Below are 20,658 nucleotides of genomic sequence, written 5' to 3' on the forward strand. Positions count from 1 at the left end.
TTATTACCCCAATATTTCAGTCATTTCTCTACTGTTAGAACGTATAAAATTCTAAGCAGCTTTGTCCATACACCCTAATTCATACATAGATTTTGCATCTAACGTAAACATAGACCGAAATAAATCGCTAGTAAAATACCTAAAACGTTGCTGTACCATGAATATTTCGATGTAAATATGCGATTTTTACGATACATTCAAGTTTTAATTCAATATTGTTTTGAAACCATAATAAAAATACATTGCACTCTAATGCAAAGTAATAAGAACATCAAAATCTATCTCTTCCGTAGAATTGGAATTTTGGCAAGTATCTTATAGAAGAACGAATAGAAATCAAAGAAAGAAATTATAACTTTTACACAAATGACTTTCAAATAAATCATCATCACATTTTTGAAAATTATTCGAACGAACAAACAGAATTTCCGTAAATTCACTGGTTACAGAGAAGACATATAAAAGATATATGTAAATATTTATGCTGTCAGTATTTTAATGATATTTGTTGGAAAATATGGGAAAACCCACATTTTTTCCGACAATATTAGACGCGATATCATTGCCTTGTTTATGTTTGTATCACCCTGTTTATTTGGGACATAGAGTCGAATACAAATGGCATTTAAAATTCATGTTTGTTTGGTCTACGCAGACATACGAATAATCATGAACTTCGTGATTGGTTACTTGTTCGTTACTGATCCGTGGTAAGTTCGCTCTGCCCACTGCCAGCGTTTTTCTGAGTTTGTTTATCGCGTTTTTATATTCGTTCAGACGTTCCTTCTTGCAGTCGGCTTTTAACTTTCGAAGAGAATTGACCAGTAAAACGAGCGGATCGTCACCATGCGTATATGTGAGTAAATTTATATGTGTATTTGACCTCCTCTTGGATTATACCGAGTATGTACAATTCCTCTTCGGTAGTTAATGCAAATCCATTAATAATCATTTAAACCTTCCTCAGCAAGTAATTATTTTCCTTTTGTATCTTCAATATTCGTGATTTCTATGTTCGCATCATCGGATGTTATTACTAGAAGCAAACGAGTTTATTGTGTTTCAGAAATACGTACTTCAAAGAGATAAATCGTTGTTATTTTCGAGATTTCTACAGCAGGACTGAAATGCTGTCTTTGAGTCTTAAGACTAGACTGGTGATCTCATCGAACTTTTGGCCTTAACATTTTTACAGTGCGATGGTACTAACTATGATGTTTAGTCTTCTACTATGTTTGTCTTTTATAGCATATTTCTTAATAATATTAAATATAGACTTATTGTTTCTTATAGATATTTTTGTTGTATGTATGTTAAACAGATCACCGCATGAAAGGTATATATGGTGTGTTCGGCTACAGGTTACCGAAAATTTAGGGGATGATTATTGACGTCGAAAATCAAGAAAAAAATTGCTCTTTCGGCTTTGTTTTTTAGTTATCGTCAATTAAAAATTGGTCAATTCATCCTTACAAGCGAGCAAGCTTCTTACGGGGAAGAAAGGTGGTTAGCCTAAGCAGCGGCGCGCACAGTGATCCTCAATTCGAACGATACATGGGCTGCAGCTTAGCTCGTACAAATCGTGGAAGAGAAGAAATGGTGAATTGAACATTAAGCCAGCACTCGTGGAAATCCATAAGAGCATATCGGAAAGCACCAAATGATATTTCCGACTATAGAGGATTAATGTTTTCTCTATTCCTTTCCGCCACTAGCGTCCACAGCAAAATGACGCTCGCACCGCGATTGTCCTGGCCGCGAGTAATCACGAAAATGCAACAGATTATAATGGATGTTTGACTTCTTTTTTGTAAACAAAGCGTGCCTCTTCTCTCCGAATTCTACCGTATTATGCGTTTATCTTTCTCCAGTAGTAAAAGTCGAAAGGATTTAAATCTGAAGACCGAGCAGGCCCAGGCACAGGTCCTTTTCAACTTATCCAGCTGTTTCCAAAGCAACCGAACCAGTACTATTGCACTACGTTGGTAGAATAAGGTAGTGCACCATCTTGCATGAATCATTTCTGAATGCGTGTGGATCTTCACTTGCTGAGAAATGTTCGTTACCTATATTTGTCATTCCACATTTATTAAATGTTCCCTCTTGGGTAAATAATATCCTTGCGGGAAAATTGGATATGCGTTGGATTGTTCAACTTATCCATTTGTAAAAATTTGTCTTCTTCAATTATCATGAATATGGTGCAGTATTCTATCTCCCAGTTTAGCGCACCGAGCGTACTACACACACTATACATCCAAGTAACACTCTAATTTGATATTTTCAATTTTATTCTTCCAAAATTGTTTTACCCGATTGCTACAAGATGCCTAAAACATGACTAGGTAGTAATAGAGAAATCATCCCGAAAGAAATGTTTACAATGCTCTTTGATAATGCTTTAAACATCTTCGTATGATTTATGAATTTATGATGAATTATCCAGGAATTGCAATGATAATTTGAGAAGCGAACAAGCTGTGCACCAGATGTGTGTAAACAAAGCGAAGACCTATTTTGCACAATCTTCAAACCTTATATAGAGCAAGAGATTTATTATTAAGATTTACAATACAATCTATTTCGCCAGTTTCTAATAGCAATTTGTTTTAGTAATAAGAAGTTTCTGGTTGATGGCTCTTGCCCTAGTAACAATGTCTGAAGCAGAGGAAAATGTTGAAGCTCTGCGCTCCGTTGTGGAAGGTGCAAATCAATTTAGTTCTTCATTTTTCCAGGTAAAATTGTGGAATTTAAAATTTACTCCAAATACTGATGAATAAATTATGAGACGCTTATTGTTTTCAGACTGTGGTACGACATAATCCTGGCAACCTTATAATATCCCCTTTAAGTGCAAGTATTGCTCTTGCTATGGCTGCTTGTGGAGCTCGTGGAAACACAGAAGCTCAGTTTAGAAATGTACTTCATCTACCAACATCAGAGAGTGTTGTCACATCTGGTTATCAGTCACTTATTGATAATCTCAATGTAGGTATCTCTGCCAACCAATTACTTTTATTATTTTGATGTGTAGTATAAATTGTAAATTTATTAATATAAAATAATAAATTTATTATTTTTTAACTGTTTTAATGTAGAGTTTTAAAGACAATAAATTGGCTGTTGCAAATAAAGTCTTCGTAGCTGCAAGTTTAAATTTGAAACCAAGTTACAAAAATTTGACTGAAGTTTATTTCCGCTCTTCTTCTCAATTGGTAAACTTTGCTCAAAGTCAGGAAGCTGCAAATATTATTAATAGTTGGGCCGAACAAAATACAAATAATCTCATTAAAGAACTTATTACTGCTGGTTTGTATATGTTCGTTTTATTCATTATGATGTAAAGACAATACTATAGAAAATTTAGGTCGAGTGCATTCTAACTTCAATATGGCCAATCATACTATGAAGTTTTATGTTGTTATGAATGTTTTTTGTAAACAGAAATGCTAGGTGACACGACAAGGTTGGTACTTGTCAATGCAATATATTTTAAAGGCCAATGGAAAGATAAGTTTGACCCTCAGTTCACGAAAGATAAGCCATTTCACATTAGTACAGTTGAAGTAAAAGATGTTCCTACAATGTATAGACATGGTACATATAAACTTGGAAGACTTCCAGATTTAAATGCTAGATTCATTGAAATGCCATACAAGGTAAGTTTAGAAGGAAAAGGCACTAATGTATAAAAAGAAGGTGCTTCCTTGTAAAACTTTGTGAAATACAAAAAGACGCAATTAAATTTTCTAGGGTGACGAATTGAGTATGATCATAATTCTTCCAAATGAAATTGATGGTTTGTCTGATGTTGAGAAAAAATTACAAAATACAAGTTTGACGAACATTCTAAGTGAAGGATATGAGATGAAAGCGGGGTTATGGTTACCAAAGTTCAAGGTGGAAACTATGCTTGAACTCAATGATGCTTTAAAAGAGGTATATATTCATATAAAGTGTAATTCATCTACAGATAACTATTTCTTATATCTTAATTCCTATTCGATGTAGATGGGTTTGACTGATGCGTTTACTGCAGCTGATTTTTCTGAGATTGCTGATGGTGAAAATTTGTATATCAGTGATGTTATACAAAAGGCATACATTGAAGTGAATGAAGAAGGAAGTGAAGCTGCCGCTGTTTATGGTAAGCGAATAAACATGCTATGTTATGGAGTTTATGTTTAAATTAAACAAAATATCACTTTGTGCAACTATTAAATATGAAAATATTAAAAAAATAATATAATATGACAAGACAATTTTTTTCATTTATTTCATACTGCCCTTGCTGTGTGGCTACAGATTGACTTTCAGCCGTCTCTACATCACTACTCAGGCTAATTCTATATCTAACCATATTTTCTATGAGATGATGGCATAATGTACTTAGGAAATTAAAAAAGAAAACGAAGATAAAAATCTTCATTACAATCTTATCATTGATGGGATTATAATTAATTGAAAGCATGATCAATTTGCTTGAAGGAGCATTTGTAGCCAGTTACAATGCGCTTGCATCGTGATTAAGTTTTTTTATTTCACCGTTTTATAAGTTGGAATGCAGTTATCTAACTGTATGCATTGTTGATTAGGTACTTACATTGTACATATGAGTATTTATACGCTTGACAGAACAAGATTCTTTGTAATATTATAATACTATCGATGTTTGATCGAATCTAATTTCGAGGTAAATGCCGAAAAACTTTTAAATCATGAATGCTTTGCCTTATCGCGATTTATACTCTTACAGAGGTTTTCTACTTAATGAGATTTGGCTGCATTTACATTTCATTTTTACATATTTTATATTTTATATTTAGTTTATACATATTTTAAAATATCGTCCATGTTATAACCTCGTATAATATCCTCTTTATGCCGTTCCATGTGTATGCATGTGTGACAACCGGTAGCGAACGTGAAAATATTTGCTTCCTTACAAATTACGTTCCTATAATATGTTTTTAATCAATGTGCAATAATATATTAATATATAATAGTTTGGTTTATTAGTATAAAAGTTTGGCATAATTCTGTTCCAGATCCCATGATGGACTTCTTCAGTCTTCCTTACAGAACGAGGATGATTATTAATAGGCCTTTCTTTTATTATATCGCAAAAACTGTGAATGTTGGAAAGGAAAATAATATGATACTTCCACTATTCTGCGGTTCTGTTAACGAACCCAAACTCTAAGCACAGTAGTGTCATAATAGCAATACCATAGTAATGTGATAATTAACACTTTACTGACCGCTAGCGGTTTAACAGCATACGCACGTTCGATCGGTAGCTCAGGCGCAGGCTCTCCCTGGCGCTGGCTCTGTTTCGGTTTAGACTTTCCAATAGCATTCTTTTCGTTCATCGCGAACGGTAAGTTTTTCAAATTGGTATAAAACTGTTGGAGCTTACAAAGCAACGCAACTGACGCAATTGAGCAAAGTACCTTGCTACTAAGTAACAAATTACTGTTCAAACAATGAGAAAGATTGTCGGCGATAAAAAGCTGATTAATAGGCTATCGGTCGCTAAAGTGTCAATTCGTATGCTTTGCAGTTACAGGCATTCTAATAATACCTTGTCTCACAATAAATGTAAACTTATGCAAATGAAACTTTTTCTTTAGTATGGTTCCTCCTTCTCTTTCTTTCTCTCGTACCTTTTAAATCATAGTTTAATTTTCGTTTAATTATCATTGTGCCAGTTTTTTTTTTTAAATGTAAACACAGGAATAATTTCACAAGAAAAATATTATTTATGGAATCCTTGTAAATATTGTAGTTGGGATGATAAATCATACCGCCACCTTGCTCGCTAAACCGCCGCCCCCAGAAAATCCTAATCATGAGAAATGTTGTGATAAGAATAGAACATTTTGCGGTATGGATATCGATCGTGAATATTACGAGAGAGCATAAATTTTCTGTTATTATACGTTGAATTTTATGACTGCTATGTAGAATAAAATCATTAAGAGATGACGTCACTTATTATATTTTATTAAATGCATTCAAATAATAGATATACGTACACTATTTAGTTTTCTATTAATCTAATTGGAATTAATCCATATTACATGCAATACAGTTGCGTTTGAGGAATTTCACGTATAATCTTATCGATTATATCATTTTCAAGATATAGATGTAGCTGTTTTCTTTGTAGCCACTCCTCGAAGATATTATTTGGGATCATTTCCAATCAGACATTCAACAACTACAGTGCTACAGTTTATTAGGTAAAGCCATTTTTATTATATTTTTCCTTATTTCTTATCTCGCCTATTTAAAACGCTTTTTTGTAAATATATACAAATAGCGAATCAAATAAATTACAAAATAATTTTGTTAAATATTCAATGCATATTATTTGATACGTAAAATAGTTTAGTGTATAATATATTTGATCCTATATATTATATACATGTACTCGTAGATAAATAGATTTCTCTTATTCGTTATTTATAAAATCTATGGAATTTCAATTTACATTTAATAGTCTGACTATTACTAAAAAATAAATTCAATTTGCTACATATTCTCATTGTAACGATGACGAAAATATTTTATAAAGTGTAATTATTTTAATATCATATATTATATCTATACATTTTTTACTTCACGTAGTTAAGCTGGAAAAAATATTTTATTTCCAACTCCTATGCTTGATTCCATTACTACTTAAGGTTCGTCAGATTTCGCAGCGTTTGTTTTGTTACTCATGCGCAATTCTCATACGAACCTAACTTCAAACATCTGCGCTTTAAACTGCAACGATGAATTAATCGATCTGTCGAACACTACGATTCATCGAATTGTTGGCAGTTTCTAACACAGTGTTTACTACGCAGCGTCGCATACACAGTAGTTTAAAAGTGTACAGGTGAAGTGAACGTAGTTTTATTGTTTCAAGAAAGTGTCAACAGGTACTGGTATATTATACAGGAAATGTGCTATTTGTGCAACGCTTACAATTTGGTAAATATACCTATTATGGATTATTTATATTTTTATTTCATTGAATCAGATAAATTTTTTGACAGCATATGTGCATGAATCATACGTATTTACATAGTCATAATGTGTTCCATCAAATGACAAATATGTAATACTAATTTCCGTGATAGGAGATGCAAAGAAGATATCACTAAGTAGGTCAGGGTCACTGTTGATAATATTCCTTTTAAAATGTTATCAAGCGATTATGTTGTTTCCTTACGTAACGAACAAACATACAAATTTGAAGTTACTATTAATAAATGCATAAGTCAAGTACTCTTCAGGTCTAAATCGATTATTTTAAGCCTTTCCTCGTTCATTAAAGTAAGGACATATGATACAAAAAAGTTTTACTTTCTTTATAATTTAATTTGCTCAGATTTCTACTAAAATATAAAACTAATATAATTTTGTACTTTAATTACTCAAATGATCTATCTTTATTTATTTTCTACTAGCACGTGTAGGAGAATCTACACATGCGTATTATTCTTGGAATACTTCTGTCGCTTTTTTACTGGTAGAGCATATTCTAATTAGCGGTACCTCCTAAGTCATGCGTAGGTCTCGCACCTAACGTAAACATCGATCGAAATAAGTCGCTAGTAAAATTCGCCGCTATTCTACAAATATTTTGATAGAGCCCATGCAAATATGTAATTTCTATTATACATTCCAAGTTTAACTCAGTAGTTTTCTTGAAACTATAAAAAAAAATACATTGCACTCTAATGCAAAATAGCAAGAACATCAAAATTTGTTTGTTCCGTAGAATTGAAATTTTATATATATAGAAGAACGAATAGAAATGAAAGAAAGAAATTGCAACTTCTACACAAATGACTTTCAAATAAATCAACATCAAATTTTTGAAAATTATTCGAACGAACAAACAGAATTTGCGTAAATCTACTAGTTACAGAGAAGACATATAATAGATATATGTGAATATTTATGTTAACAGCAATTTAATGACGTTTGTTGAAAAATAGGTGGAAACCCACATTTTTCAGATAATAATAGTCACAATATCATTGCCCTGTTTATGTTTGTAATATCAAGCTCATTTGGGATATAGAGTGATATATCAATGAGATTTAAAATTCATGTTTGTTTGATCTATTCGATCATACGGACAATCGAATGCGTACTTCGTGATTGGCTGTTCGTTCGTTACCGATCCTTGATAGGTTCGCTCTGTTCACTGTCGGCGCTTTTCTGAGGTTTCTTATCGCGTTTTTATATTCGTTCAGACGTTTCTTCTTGCAGTCTGCTTTTAACTTTTGAAGAGAATTGACCAGTAAAACGAGCGGAACATCACCATGCGTATGTGTGAGTAAATTTATATATGTCTATTTGACCTTCCCTCGGATTATACCGAGTATGTACAATTCCTCTTCGGTAGTTAATGCAAATCCATTAATAATCATTTAAACCTTCCTCAGCAAGTAATTATTTTCCTTTTGTATCTTCAATATTCATGATTTCTATGTTCGCATCATCGGATGTTATTACTAGAAGCAAACGAGTTTATTGTGTACGAGAAATACGTACTTCAAAGAGATAAATCGTTGTTATTTTCGAGATTTTTACAGCAGGATTGAAATGCTGTCTTTGAGTCTTAAGACTCAACTGGTGATCTCATCGAACTTTTGGCCTTAACATTTTTACTGTGCGATGGTACTAACTATGATGTTTAGTCTTCTACTATGTTTGTCTTTTATAGCATATTTCTTAATAATATTAAATATAGACTTATTGTTTCTTATAGATATTTTTGTTGTATGTATGTTAAACATTTCACCGCATGAAAGGTATATATGGTGTGTTCGGCTACAGGTTTCCGAAAATTTAAGGGATGATTATTGACGTCGTAAATCAAGCAAAAAATTGCTCTTTCGGCTTTGTTTTTTAGTTATCGTCAATTAAAAATCGGTCAATACATCCTTGCAGGTGAGCAAGCCTCCTTATGCGGAAGGAAGGTGGTCAGCCTAAGCAGCGGCGCGCACAGTGATTCTCAATTCGAACGATACATGGGCTGTAGCTTAGCTCGTACAAATCGTGGAAGAGAAGAAATGGTGGATTGAACATTAAATCAGCTTACTCGTGAAAATCCATAAGAATATACCGAAAACTACCATATCGTAATTGCAAGCGGAAAAGATTACCTTTTCCTCCTTCGAATCTTTTGCCTCTACGAATGACCACAGCAAAATGACACTCGCACCGCGATTGAACTGGCCGCGAGTAGCCACAAAAATGCAACAAATTATAATAGATGTTTGACTTTTTTTGTAAACAAAGCGTGCCTCTTCTCTCCAAATTCTACCGTATTATGCGTTTATCTTTCTGCAGTAGTAAAAGTCGAAAGGATTTAAATCTGAAGACCGAGCAGGCCCAGGCACAGGTCCTTTTCAACTTATCCACCTGTTTCCAAAGCAACCGAACCAGTACTATTGCATTGCGTTGGTAGAATAAGGTGGTGCACCATCTTGCATGAACCATTTCTGAATGCGTGTGGATCTTCACTTGCTGAGAAATGTTCGTTACGTATATTTGTCATTCCACATTTATTAAATGTTCCCTCTTGGGTAAATAATATCCTTGCGGGAAAATTGGATATGCGTTGGATTATCCAACTTATCCATTTGTAAAAATTTGTCTTCTTCAATTATCATGAATATGGTGCAGTATTCTATCTCCCAGTTTAGCGCACCGAGCGTACTACACACATTATACATCCAAGTAACACTCTAATTTGATATTTTCAATTTTATTCTTCCAAAATTGTTTTACCCGATTGCTTCAAGATGCCTAAAACATGACTAGGTAGTAATAGAGAAATCATTCCAAAAGAAATGTTTACAATACTCTTTGATAATGCTTGAAACATCTTCGTATGACACGGAATTATCCAGGAATTGCAATGATAACTTGAGAAGCGAACAAGCTGTGCACCAGATGTGTTTAAACAAAGCGAAGACCTATTTTACACAATCTTCAAACCTTATATAGCAAGAGATTTATTATTAAGATTTACAATACAACCTATTTTTTCAGTTTCTAATAACAATTTGTTACTAAATTGTTTTAGTAATAAGAAGTTTCTGTTTGGTGACTCTTGCCCTAATAACAATGTCAAAAGCAGAGAAAAATGCTGAAGCTCTGCGCTCCGTTGTGGAGAGTGCAAATCAATTTAATTCTCCATTTTTCCAGGTAAAATAGCAGAACTTAAAATTTGTTATAAAAGCTGTTTAGGAAAAGTTTATTTATGTTGCAGATAATTGAAGGTAAATAGACTATAGAGATGCAAATTGTTTTCAGACTGTTGTAAAACACAATCCTGGCAATCTTATAACATCCCCTCTAAGCGTAAGTGTTGTACTTGCTATGGCTGCTTTTGGAGCTCGTGGAAACACAAAAGCACAGTTCAGAAATGTACTTCATCTACCAACATCAGATAGTCTTGCCACATCTGGTTATCAGTCACTTATTGATAATCTCAATGTAGGTATCTCTGCCAACCAATTACTTTTATTATTTTAAGGTATAGTATAAATAGTAAATTAATTAATATAAAATAATAAATTTATTATTTTACGCCATATAATATTTTTTTCATGTTTTAATGTAGAATGTGAAAGACAATAAATTGGCTGTTGCAAATAAAGTCTTCGTAGCTGCAAGTTTAAATTTGAAACCAAGTTACAAAAATTTGACTGAAGTTTATTTCCGCTCTTCTTCTCAATTGGTAAACTTTGCTCAAAGTCGGGAAGCTGCAAATATTATTAATAGTTGGGCCGAACAAAATACAAATAATCTCATTAAAGAACTTATTACTGCTGGTTTGTATATGTTCGTTTTATTCATTATGATGTAAAGACAATACTATAGAAAATTTAGATCGAGTGCATTCTAACTTCAATATGGCCAATCATACTATGAAGTTTTATGTTGTTATGAATGTTTTTTGTAAACAGAAATGCTAGATGACACGACAAGGTTGGTACTTGTCAATGCAATATATTTTAAAGGCCAATGGAAAATTAAGTTCGACCCTGAGTTAACGAGCGATATGCCATTTCATACTAGTAAAGTTGAAGTAAAAAATGTTCCTACAATGTATAGACAAGATGCTTATAAATACGGAGAACTTTCAGATTTAAATGCTAAATTCGTTGTAATACCATACAAGGTACGTTTTGAAGAAAAAGGAACTAATGTATAAAAAGGAAGTGCTCCTTTGTAAAACATTGTGAAATACAAAAAGAAGGTAATATATCTTCTAGGGTGACGAATTGAGTATGATCATAATTCTTCCAAATGAAATTGATGGTTTGTCTGATGTTGAGAAAAAACTACAGAATACAAGTTTAACGAACATTCTAAGTCAAGGAGACAAGGAAGAAGTGGAATTATGGTTACCAAAGTTCAAGGTGGAAAGTATGCTTGAACTCAATGATGTCTTACAAGAGGTATGTATATATAAAGTGTACTTCATCTACAGATAACTATTTTTTATATTTTAATTTCCATTCTATGTAGATGGGTTTGACTGATGCGTTTACTACAGCTGATTTTTCTGAGATTGCTGATGGTGAAAATTTGTATATCAGTGATGTTATACAAAAGGCATACATTGAAGTGAATGAAGAAGGAAGTGAAGCTGCCGCTGCTACTGGTAAGTGAATAAACATTCGATGTTATGGAGTTTATGTTTAAATTAAGCGAAATATCACTTTGTGCAACTACTAGGTGTGAAAATATTCTTATTATTTATTTCATACTATTCTTGCTTAGTTGCTACAGGATGACTCTCAGTTGTCTGTTATATTACTACCTCGGCTAATTTTATATCTATTCATATTTTCTATGAGATAAAGGTGTAATATACTTAGGAAAAGAAAAGAAAAAGAAAAGAAAATACTTCATTATAATCTTATCACTGATAGGATTGAAATTAATTAAAAGTATGATTAATTACATATTAGTTAGCATGATTAACTTATATGGTAGAGCATGTGTAATTAATTACAATGCGCTTCTAATTTCGAGATAAAAACTGATAAATGTTTAAATCATGAATACTTTGCCTTATCGAGTTTTATAATCTTACAGAGGTTGTTCATCTAATAGATAGAAATATTTTAAGCTTTTAAGCTTAATATTTTAAGCATAAAAGCTATAAATGATGAAAACGAAAATGATATTAGCTTATCATTATTTCGCGGTTCTGTTAGCGAACTCAAAATCTAAAAACAGTAGTGTCATAATAGTAATATCATAGTAATGCGATTATTAATTCGTGTGCTCTGTAGTTATAAACATTCTAATAATACCTTGTCGCACAAGAAATGTGTTGCATTCATTTTAAATTTGGATTATATTATATATATACGGTCGACGCCGGTACCGACAGCCTTCTCCGGATATCGCGAAAACCGACACTGTGCGGCAGTTATATGTATAGGAAAAAGTTATTCAGAATCGTTTCCCCTATGATACATTAAGATATCCTAGAAATTGTAGAGATTCAGTCCGATTTGTACATTTGCTTAAACGGTATTAAAAAGGCTTATATAATATTTGTTCCAGGAGTGGTACTTACATATTACTCGTATCCCAGTTCGACTCCAATGCAAATTGATCGGCCGTTCTATTATGCTATTTATAAAAACCAAACAGAAAGTCGGGGAGACATCGTAACGCTATTCAGTGGACACGTTAAGGATCCTTAAAAACATTATTCTGTGGTTCTGTTAACGAACAAAAAGTCCAAGGACAGTAATGTCATAATTGCAATATCATAGTAATGTGATAAATACTTCGTATCCTTCGTAGTTATAGGCATTCTAATAATAGCTTGTGTCGCAATAAATGTATTGTATTCGCTTCAAATTTGCATTATTTTACTCTTTCGTCAACGGTATATATATATAGATACATAAAGATATTTATAGAGAGAGTTGATATAAAGAGATATTGCATATACCTTTAATAACTTAAAACCGAGAAAGAGGGAGTTTATTAATATTTATTATTTTTACATGATCAAAAATATTTCCTGTAATGGGAAACTTTTTCATTAGCATTGTTTTGTTCCTCTTTCTTTTTCTTTTTCTCATACGTTTTAAATCATAGTTTATCTTTCGTTTAATTATTATTGCGCCAGGTCTGTAAAATACAAACAAAGAAATATTCACAAGAAAAATATTATTTATGGAATCCTTGTACACCATGTTGCGATGATAAACCAAAACCACCACCTTGTCCGTCAAACCGCAGCCTACAGCGATCACGGTAACCAATCTATGGGTGCGAACTTTGTCAGGAAAATCCTAACCATGAGGAAAGTTTTGATAAAAGTAGAGTCAAAGAATTGACGTCGCCTATTATATTTTATTAAATGTATTTAAATAATATATATACGTGTACATAGAAAGATCTAAAATGTTTCATTATAAATATCTTTTGTAGTACACAAAGGTGATCAAGAAGTAAAATTCTTTCTTCTTCTCACAGGAGAAATTTTTGTACACCATTTACCGTTCCATTAATCCACTTGAAATTAATCCATATTACACACAATACATTTGTGTTTCAAGAATTTCACGAATGATCTCATCGATTACCTCATTTTCGACATATAGATGTAACTATTTTCTATGTACCTAGCAACATCCCGGAGATATTATTTGGGATCATTTCCAACCAGACACTCAACTACTACAGTACGACAGTTTATTAGGTAAAGCCATTTTTATTATATTTTTCTTTATTTCTCATCTCGCTGCGTTCAACACTGCGTTTTCATCTAATTTTGAGCAGTTTCTAGCATAGTGCTTACTAAGCTGTATAGCGTACCCGTAGTGTAAGTATTCATAGGTGACATGAATAGATTTATAATAATTTAAAGGATGTGTGAGCAGATACAGGTATATTATGCAGGAAATATGCTATTTGTGCAACGCTTACAATTTGGTAAACATACCTATTATGGATGACATATGTTTTTTTCTCATTGAACCAAATAAATTCTTTGACAGGATGTGTATATGAATCATATATATCCATGATGGGTGATAGAAAGGAGATATCACTAAAGTGGTCAGGGTCGCTTTAGATAATATTCCTTTTAAAATGTTGTTATCAAACAATTATGTTGTCTCCTTACGTAATAGTGAAATTTACAAATCTGCAGTGTTACTACTGATAAATGCGTAAGTCAAGTACTCTTTAAACTATACACAATTTGTGTTCGGTAGTCAATGTAATCAATTAATCCTCGTTTAAGCCTTCCTCTTCAAGTAATCTTTATATATATTCAATCCTCGTCATTTTTACTTTTATATCAAAGAATGTTATTACAACAAGCGAAGGAGATTAATGTGTATCAGAAATACGTATTTCTAAACGACACTTTGTTGTTATTTCCGAGATATCTACTGTGTGAATAATGTTGTCTTTAAGTCTCAAGACCCGATCGATGATCTCTTCGATCTATTGGCTCTAACATTTTTACAGTGCAATGATACTTCCAAATAATAATGTTAAACATTGTACTAGTTTATGTCTTTTATAGGATACCTTTTAACGATATTAAATAAAAACTTACTGTTTTTTATTGATATTTTTGTTGGGTGTATGCTAGACATTTCATTGCGAAAAAGCTATATACAGGGTGTTCGGCTGCGGGTTTCCGAAAATTTAGAAGATGACTCTTGGAGCCGAAATAAGACGAAAATCGTGCATAAAAAAAAATGTGTTTTCGGCTAAGTCTTTTAGTTATCGCCAATTAAAGTCGACCAAAATACTCCTGCACGCGAGCAAACCTTCTTACGCGGACGATAAGATGTCAGCCTAAATATTTATATAACTCGGAATTATTCAGGAACAGTCATGATATTTGAGAAGTACTTTTTGAAAGCAAGGATATGGTAATGAGGAGGTGTACAAGATGTGTTTTAAAAAAGCCGAAATCAATTTCGCACGATCATCCAAGTTTATAAAGCAAGAAACTTATTATTAAGATTTGCAATACAATCTATTTTGTCAGTTTTTGATAACAATTTGTTACTAAATCGTTTTAGTAATAAGAGGTTTCTGGTTGGTGATTCTTGCCCTAATAACAATGTCAGAAGCAGAGAAAAATGTTGAATCTCTGCGCTCCGTTGTGGAAGGTGCAAATCAATTTAGTTCTTCATTCTTTCAGGTAAAATAGTGGAATTTAAAATTTATTCCAAATACTGATGAATAAATTATGAGACGCTTATTGTTTTCAGACCGTGGTACGACACAATCCTGGCAACCTTATAACGTCCCCTTTAAGTGCAAGTATTGTTCTTGCTATGACAGCTTTCGGAGCTCGTGGAAACACAGTAGCCCAGTTTAGAAATGTACTTCATCTGCCAACTTCAGAGAGTCTTGCCACGTCTGGTTATCAGTCACTTATTGATAATCTCAATGTAGGTATCTTTGCCAACCAATTACTTTTATTATTTTAATGTATAGTATAAACTATAAATTTATTGATATAAAATAACAAATGCATTATTTTACGCTATATAATATTTTTTTCATGTTTTAATGTAGAATGTGAAAGACAATAAATTGGCTGTTGCAAATAAAGTCTTCGTAGCTGCAAGTTTAAATTTGAAACCAAGTTACAAAAATTTGACTGAAGTTTATTTCCGCTCTTCTTCTCAATTAGTAAACTTTGCTCAAAGTCAGGAAGCTGCAAATATTATTAATAGTTGGGCCGAACAAAATACAAATAATCTCATTAAAGAGCTTGTAACTCCTGGTTTGTATATGTTTATTTTATTTATTAAAGTATAAAGAAAATACTATACAAAATTTTGATTGAATGCATTCTAACTTCAATATTTCCAATTATGCTAAGTAGTTTTCTGTTGTTGCCAATGTTTTCTGTAAACAGCAATGTTAGATGACTTGACAAAGTTAGTACTTGCCAATGCAGTATATTTTAAAGGCCAATGGAAAGATAAGTTCGACCTTAAGTTAACGAGAAATATGCCATTTCATACTAGTAAAGTTGAAGTAAAAAATGTTCCTACAATGTATAGACAAGGTAAATACAAATATGGAGTCCTCGTAGATTTAAATGCGAAATTCGTTGTAATACCATACAAGGTAAGTTTAGGAGAGAAAGTCAATAATGTATTAAAAAAGAGCTGCTTCTTTGTAAAACTTTGTGAAGTACAAAAAAAAGCAAATAAGTCTTCTAGGGTGACGAATTGAGTATGGTTATAATTCTTCCAAATGAAATTAATGATCTATCTGATGTTGAGAAAAAATTACAAAATATAAGTGTAACAAACATTCTAAGTCAAGGACATGGGGAAGAAATGAGATTATGGTTACCAAAGTTCAAGGTGGAAAGTAACATAGATCTTAGGAATGTCTTAATAGAGGTATATACATATTTGTATAGTGTAACTCGTGTAAAAATAACTATTTCTTATATTTTAATTCCTATTTTGTGTAGATGGGTTTAACTGATGCGTTTGCTGGTGCTGATTTTTCTGGGATTGCTGATGGTGAAGGTTTATGCATCAGTCAACTTATACAAAAGGCATACATTGAAGTGAATGAAGAAGGAAGTGAAGCTGTTGCTGTTACTCGTAAGTGTATAAACCTTCAATCTTATTCAGCTTATATTTAAATTAATCAAAATATTGCTTTGTGCAAAACTGCGAGATATGAGAATATTCAAATAATAATATAATGCGAAAAATATTTTTCTTTTTTATTTGTTTCACACTGCTCTTGCTTCATGGCTACAGGATGACTTGCAGTTATCTCTTACATCACCAGTTAGGCTAAATCTATATCTAATCATATTTTCTATGAGATGATGGTATAATGTACATGAAAACTAGAGAAAGAAAACGAAAATAAAAATCTGTATTATAACTTTGTCACTGATAAGATTGAAATTAATTAAATGCATGATTGATTGTAGATGTATAGTTATTTGCCATGTGCTTGTATCGACATTAACTCTTTTTTATTTTGTTGCTTTATAACTGTATGCATTGCTGATTATGTACTTACATTATATATATGTATACCTTTTATGTATATGTCAACCTTTGATCGTCTTGAATTTAGAAATAAAATACGAAAAATCTTTAAATCACGGATTCTTTGGCTTACCGAATTTCATAATCATAGAGAGGTTTTTCACTTTATGAGATTCGACTGTATTTACAAATATTTGTAAAAAATCGTGTATGCGCGCGCTTGTATTTGTCTGTTGTAAGGACTTTTAAAAAATACTGTTGTTTATTATAAGTGTTTCTTATTAACATTGTTTGCGAAGAATGTTTCATGTAATTATTTAGGATGCTGCGGCCATGTTACATTTCAATGATTGGCGGCATAGTTCTGAATAACTTCTTGGTATACATATAATTACTAAGTGTCATTTTCAGAGATATTCGCAAAAAGCTCTCGGTACCACTGCAGTGACTGTTTACCGACCGGATAAGACGATACCTGACTCAAAGTTGATTCTTATCGTTTGTTTAAAGTTTATGTAGGATTAGTTGTCAGTTTATCCAACCACCGCATGATGGCTGACAACCAATGCTAACGCATGCGCTGTAACGTACGAACAATTATAGGTACTATGCACTGTAGTGCTACCGACAGTTTCTGTAAACATCTCGAAAACTAGAGAGTCTGATGGTAACATGCAGAGGTAAAAGTTGCTAAAATATTGATTTCTACGACGATATATTCAAATGTCATCAAAATCCGGGATGGCGGCAGTTTCCTAAATAATTATCATGTTTTACAATAAAATTTTCAATCTTAACACGTTCGTTATCGCTATTCAAAGAACAAGTAGCTTCCCACATTCCAAATATCAATATTTAGATAACTTTACTTCACAGATATGAAATAGGGGGCTCTGTGTTTTGGGTAATTAGTAGTGCCTTCAGCCATGTATGCGTGTGTGATTTCCGGTAGCGAACGTGGATATATCTGCTTCGCATTGCTGATTCTGTTCCATTCGTACACTTAAATATGACGTTCGACGTAATTTTGTTCCAGGTCGCGTTGTAACGAAGAGAAAGGGTGGTTGTAGATATATAAGGGAGTTCAAAATTGAACAGCCATTTTTTTATTATATCATAAAAACTATGAAAGATGAAATAGGTAATGATATTAATCTACCACTATTCTGTGGTTCTATTTACGAACCCAAATTCTAAGCGCAGTAGTGCCGTAATAGTAATATCGTAATAATGTGATAATTAATTCATGCACTCCGTGCATAGTTATAAACATTTTACTAATACCTTGTTTTACAATAAATACATTGCATTTGTCTTAAATTTGCATTATTTTACTCCTTCGTCAACAGTATATGTATATATATAGATACATAAAGATATTTATAGATAAAGATGATATAAAGAGATATTACATATACCTTTAATAACTTAAACACGAGAGAAGAGATGTTATTAATATTTATTATTTTTATTAGGTCGTCCGAAAAGTTTCTTTCGCTTTATAAGGAAATAATGGATACACAACATTTTCCTTTTTATATTATTTTACCGATTTACGTATGATCTATTTTGTTCTATCAAAATAAAGGTCACAACGTTCGACAAATTAGTTAAAAAGATGCGTCGTTTTAAAAGACGTGTCTGTAAAGGATAGACACTTTACGGAAAACCTAATACATAATCAAAAATATTTCCAATGATATGGAACTTTTCTTTTAGTATTGTTCCTCTTCTTTTTTCTTTCTCTCGTACCTTTTAATCCATAGTTTAATTTTCGTTTAATTATTGCTTCAGTTTTTTAACATATAAACACAGAACTGTTCACAAGGAAAATATTATTTATGGGATTCTTGTGGACACTGTTGTTGCGATGATAAATCATACCGCCACCCTGCTCGCTAAACCGCTGAGGTGGATAGGTCGTGATAGGTGCTGAAGAAACACTCGGCATATTTATTAACAATTTTCGTTATGGACACTTTACATAGAGCTCGCGATTACATTTGACGTTTCGCACTTTGTGGTTACAACTCGACTTCTAGACGATGAGTTAAGGTAGCGTTTTGGCAGAGCGCGCGGTACAGGGGAAGCGCGAGGCGACTATGGATTCCCAGGCCGTAGGCCCACGCCCTGAAAAACCCCTATGGATCTGATATTCTCCTATAACTGGGTGGCGGCTGGTCGGTGCCTTTGGCCTTCGTCAGCTTGCAGATCCGGTGCGGAGAATTTCGGAGAAGTTGGTGGGCTCGTACCCGCCAAAACCACTCACCTTCTCGTGGGGCTCTCTGTCATTTTGCACCGGCATTGACCGGCGTAGGGTGCGGAAGAGTGAGCGGCACTAGGACTGGAACTGATGGTGACGACCTCGGCAAAATATTTATAAAGGCGAGATGGAGAGCAAAAATAAAAGGAATACAGTTTACGGTGCAGGGGATGGATATCCCAGTACCGGCACAGATGTGGGTAGTCAAGTGGGCCACGCTGCGTCGTCATCTCACGATCACGGCCATTCGGGGGTGGACCGTTAGGCCAATGGAATGGTTCCTGCGTCTGGCGAGGAGAGGAGATTATTGAGATCGGCGGACGGACAGGAGGTACTTTGTGGCCCCCTCCATAGTCCCGGATGCAGGACCATCTTCTTTAGAAGTATACTGGATGGGTCGCACGAGCTCCGACGACGAGGAATCGATAGCCTCCTTGAGGTCGAACCACTTTAAAGCATCTGGGCGGTGCAGGGACCAGTTGGGCGAATGAAATAAATTACAAAATAATTTTGTTAAATATTCAATGCGTATTATTTGATACGTAAAATAGTTTTAGTGTATAATGTATTTGATCCTATACATTGCATACATGTACTCAAATACCTACATGCTTACGAAGTCTGCTTATTTAAACAAAATTTACTTGTAGACGTCTCTTATTCGTTATTTATAAAATCTATAGAATTCTAATTTACATTTAATAGTCTGAATATTACTAAAAAATAAATTCAATTTGTTACATATTCTAATTGTAACGATGACAAAAATTACGTAATTATTTTAACATCATGTATTATATCAGTACATTTTATATTTCACGTATTTAAGCTGGAAAAAATATTTCATTTCCAATTCGTATGCTTCTTTCTATTACTACTTAAGGTTCGCCAGATTTCTTTGCGTTTATTTTATTACTCATGCGCTATTTTTCTAGTTTCAAGCATGTGCGCTTGAAACTGCAACTATGAATTTATCGGTCTGTTGAAGACTGCGTTTCATTTAATTTTAAGCAGTTTCTAGCATACTGCGTACTAAGCTGTATAGCGTACCCGTTGTGTAATGTTCATAGGTGACACGAATGGATTTGGAATAATTTAAAGGAGGTGCGAGCAGGTACAGGTATATTATGCGAAAAATGTGCTATTTGTACAACGCTTGAACGATTTGGTAAACATACCTATTATGGATTACTAATGTTTTTTTTCCATTGAACCAGATAAATTCTTTGACAGCATGTGTACATGAATCATATATATTTATATATTCATAACATGTTTCATCAAATAATAAATATGTAAAACCAATTTCCGTAATGATAGATAGAAAGAAGATATCGCTAAAAA

The 20,658-nt window shown here is 33.0% G+C and overlaps 3 protein-coding genes across 4 annotated transcripts; all 3 read left to right on the forward strand.

The window, feature by feature from the left end:
* Positions 1-787: 787 nt before the first annotated feature.
* On the forward strand, positions 788-5,621 carry LOC125385891 (serine protease inhibitor 3/4-like). The gene is made up of 8 exons (XM_048409835.1): positions 788-856; positions 2,614-2,735; positions 2,806-2,988; positions 3,099-3,309; positions 3,445-3,659; positions 3,754-3,939; positions 4,012-4,147; positions 5,049-5,621. Exons 1-8 carry the CDS (start codon positions 847-849, stop codon positions 5,201-5,203), a joined length of 1,218 nt encoding a protein of 405 aa, XP_048265792.1. The 5' UTR covers positions 788-846; the 3' UTR covers positions 5,204-5,621.
* A 1,169-nt stretch (positions 5,622-6,790) lies between these two features.
* LOC100648602 (antichymotrypsin-2) lies at positions 6,791-12,903 on the forward strand. The gene is made up of 9 exons (XM_048409839.1): positions 6,791-6,984; positions 8,275-8,337; positions 10,100-10,221; positions 10,330-10,512; positions 10,640-10,850; positions 10,986-11,200; positions 11,295-11,480; positions 11,551-11,686; positions 12,601-12,903. Exons 2-9 carry the CDS (start codon positions 8,328-8,330, stop codon positions 12,741-12,743), a joined length of 1,206 nt encoding a protein of 401 aa, XP_048265796.1. The 5' UTR covers positions 6,791-6,984; positions 8,275-8,327; the 3' UTR covers positions 12,744-12,903.
* A 154-nt stretch (positions 12,904-13,057) lies between these two features.
* On the forward strand, positions 13,058-18,371 carry LOC125385892 (antichymotrypsin-2-like). Of its 2 annotated transcripts, none has more exons than XM_048409838.1 (8): positions 13,058-13,753; positions 15,096-15,217; positions 15,288-15,470; positions 15,598-15,808; positions 15,944-16,158; positions 16,254-16,439; positions 16,514-16,649; positions 18,088-18,371. In XM_048409838.1, the coding sequence occupies exons 2-8, from the start codon at positions 15,137-15,139 to the stop codon at positions 18,246-18,248; spliced, it is 1,173 nt and encodes a 390-aa protein (XP_048265795.1). In that variant the 5' UTR covers positions 13,058-13,753; positions 15,096-15,136; the 3' UTR covers positions 18,249-18,371. The 2 variants fall into 2 exon arrangements, with proteins under 2 accessions (XP_048265795.1, XP_048265793.1); XM_048409836.1 differs by lacking the exon at positions 13,058-13,753 and adding an exon at positions 13,767-14,225.
* The last annotated feature ends 2,287 nt before the right edge of the window (positions 18,372-20,658 follow it).

Source organism: Bombus terrestris, chromosome 11, assembly GCF_910591885.1.
Source record: "Bombus terrestris chromosome 11, iyBomTerr1.2, whole genome shotgun sequence".
NCBI lineage: Eukaryota > Metazoa > Arthropoda > Insecta > Hymenoptera > Apidae > Bombus > Bombus terrestris.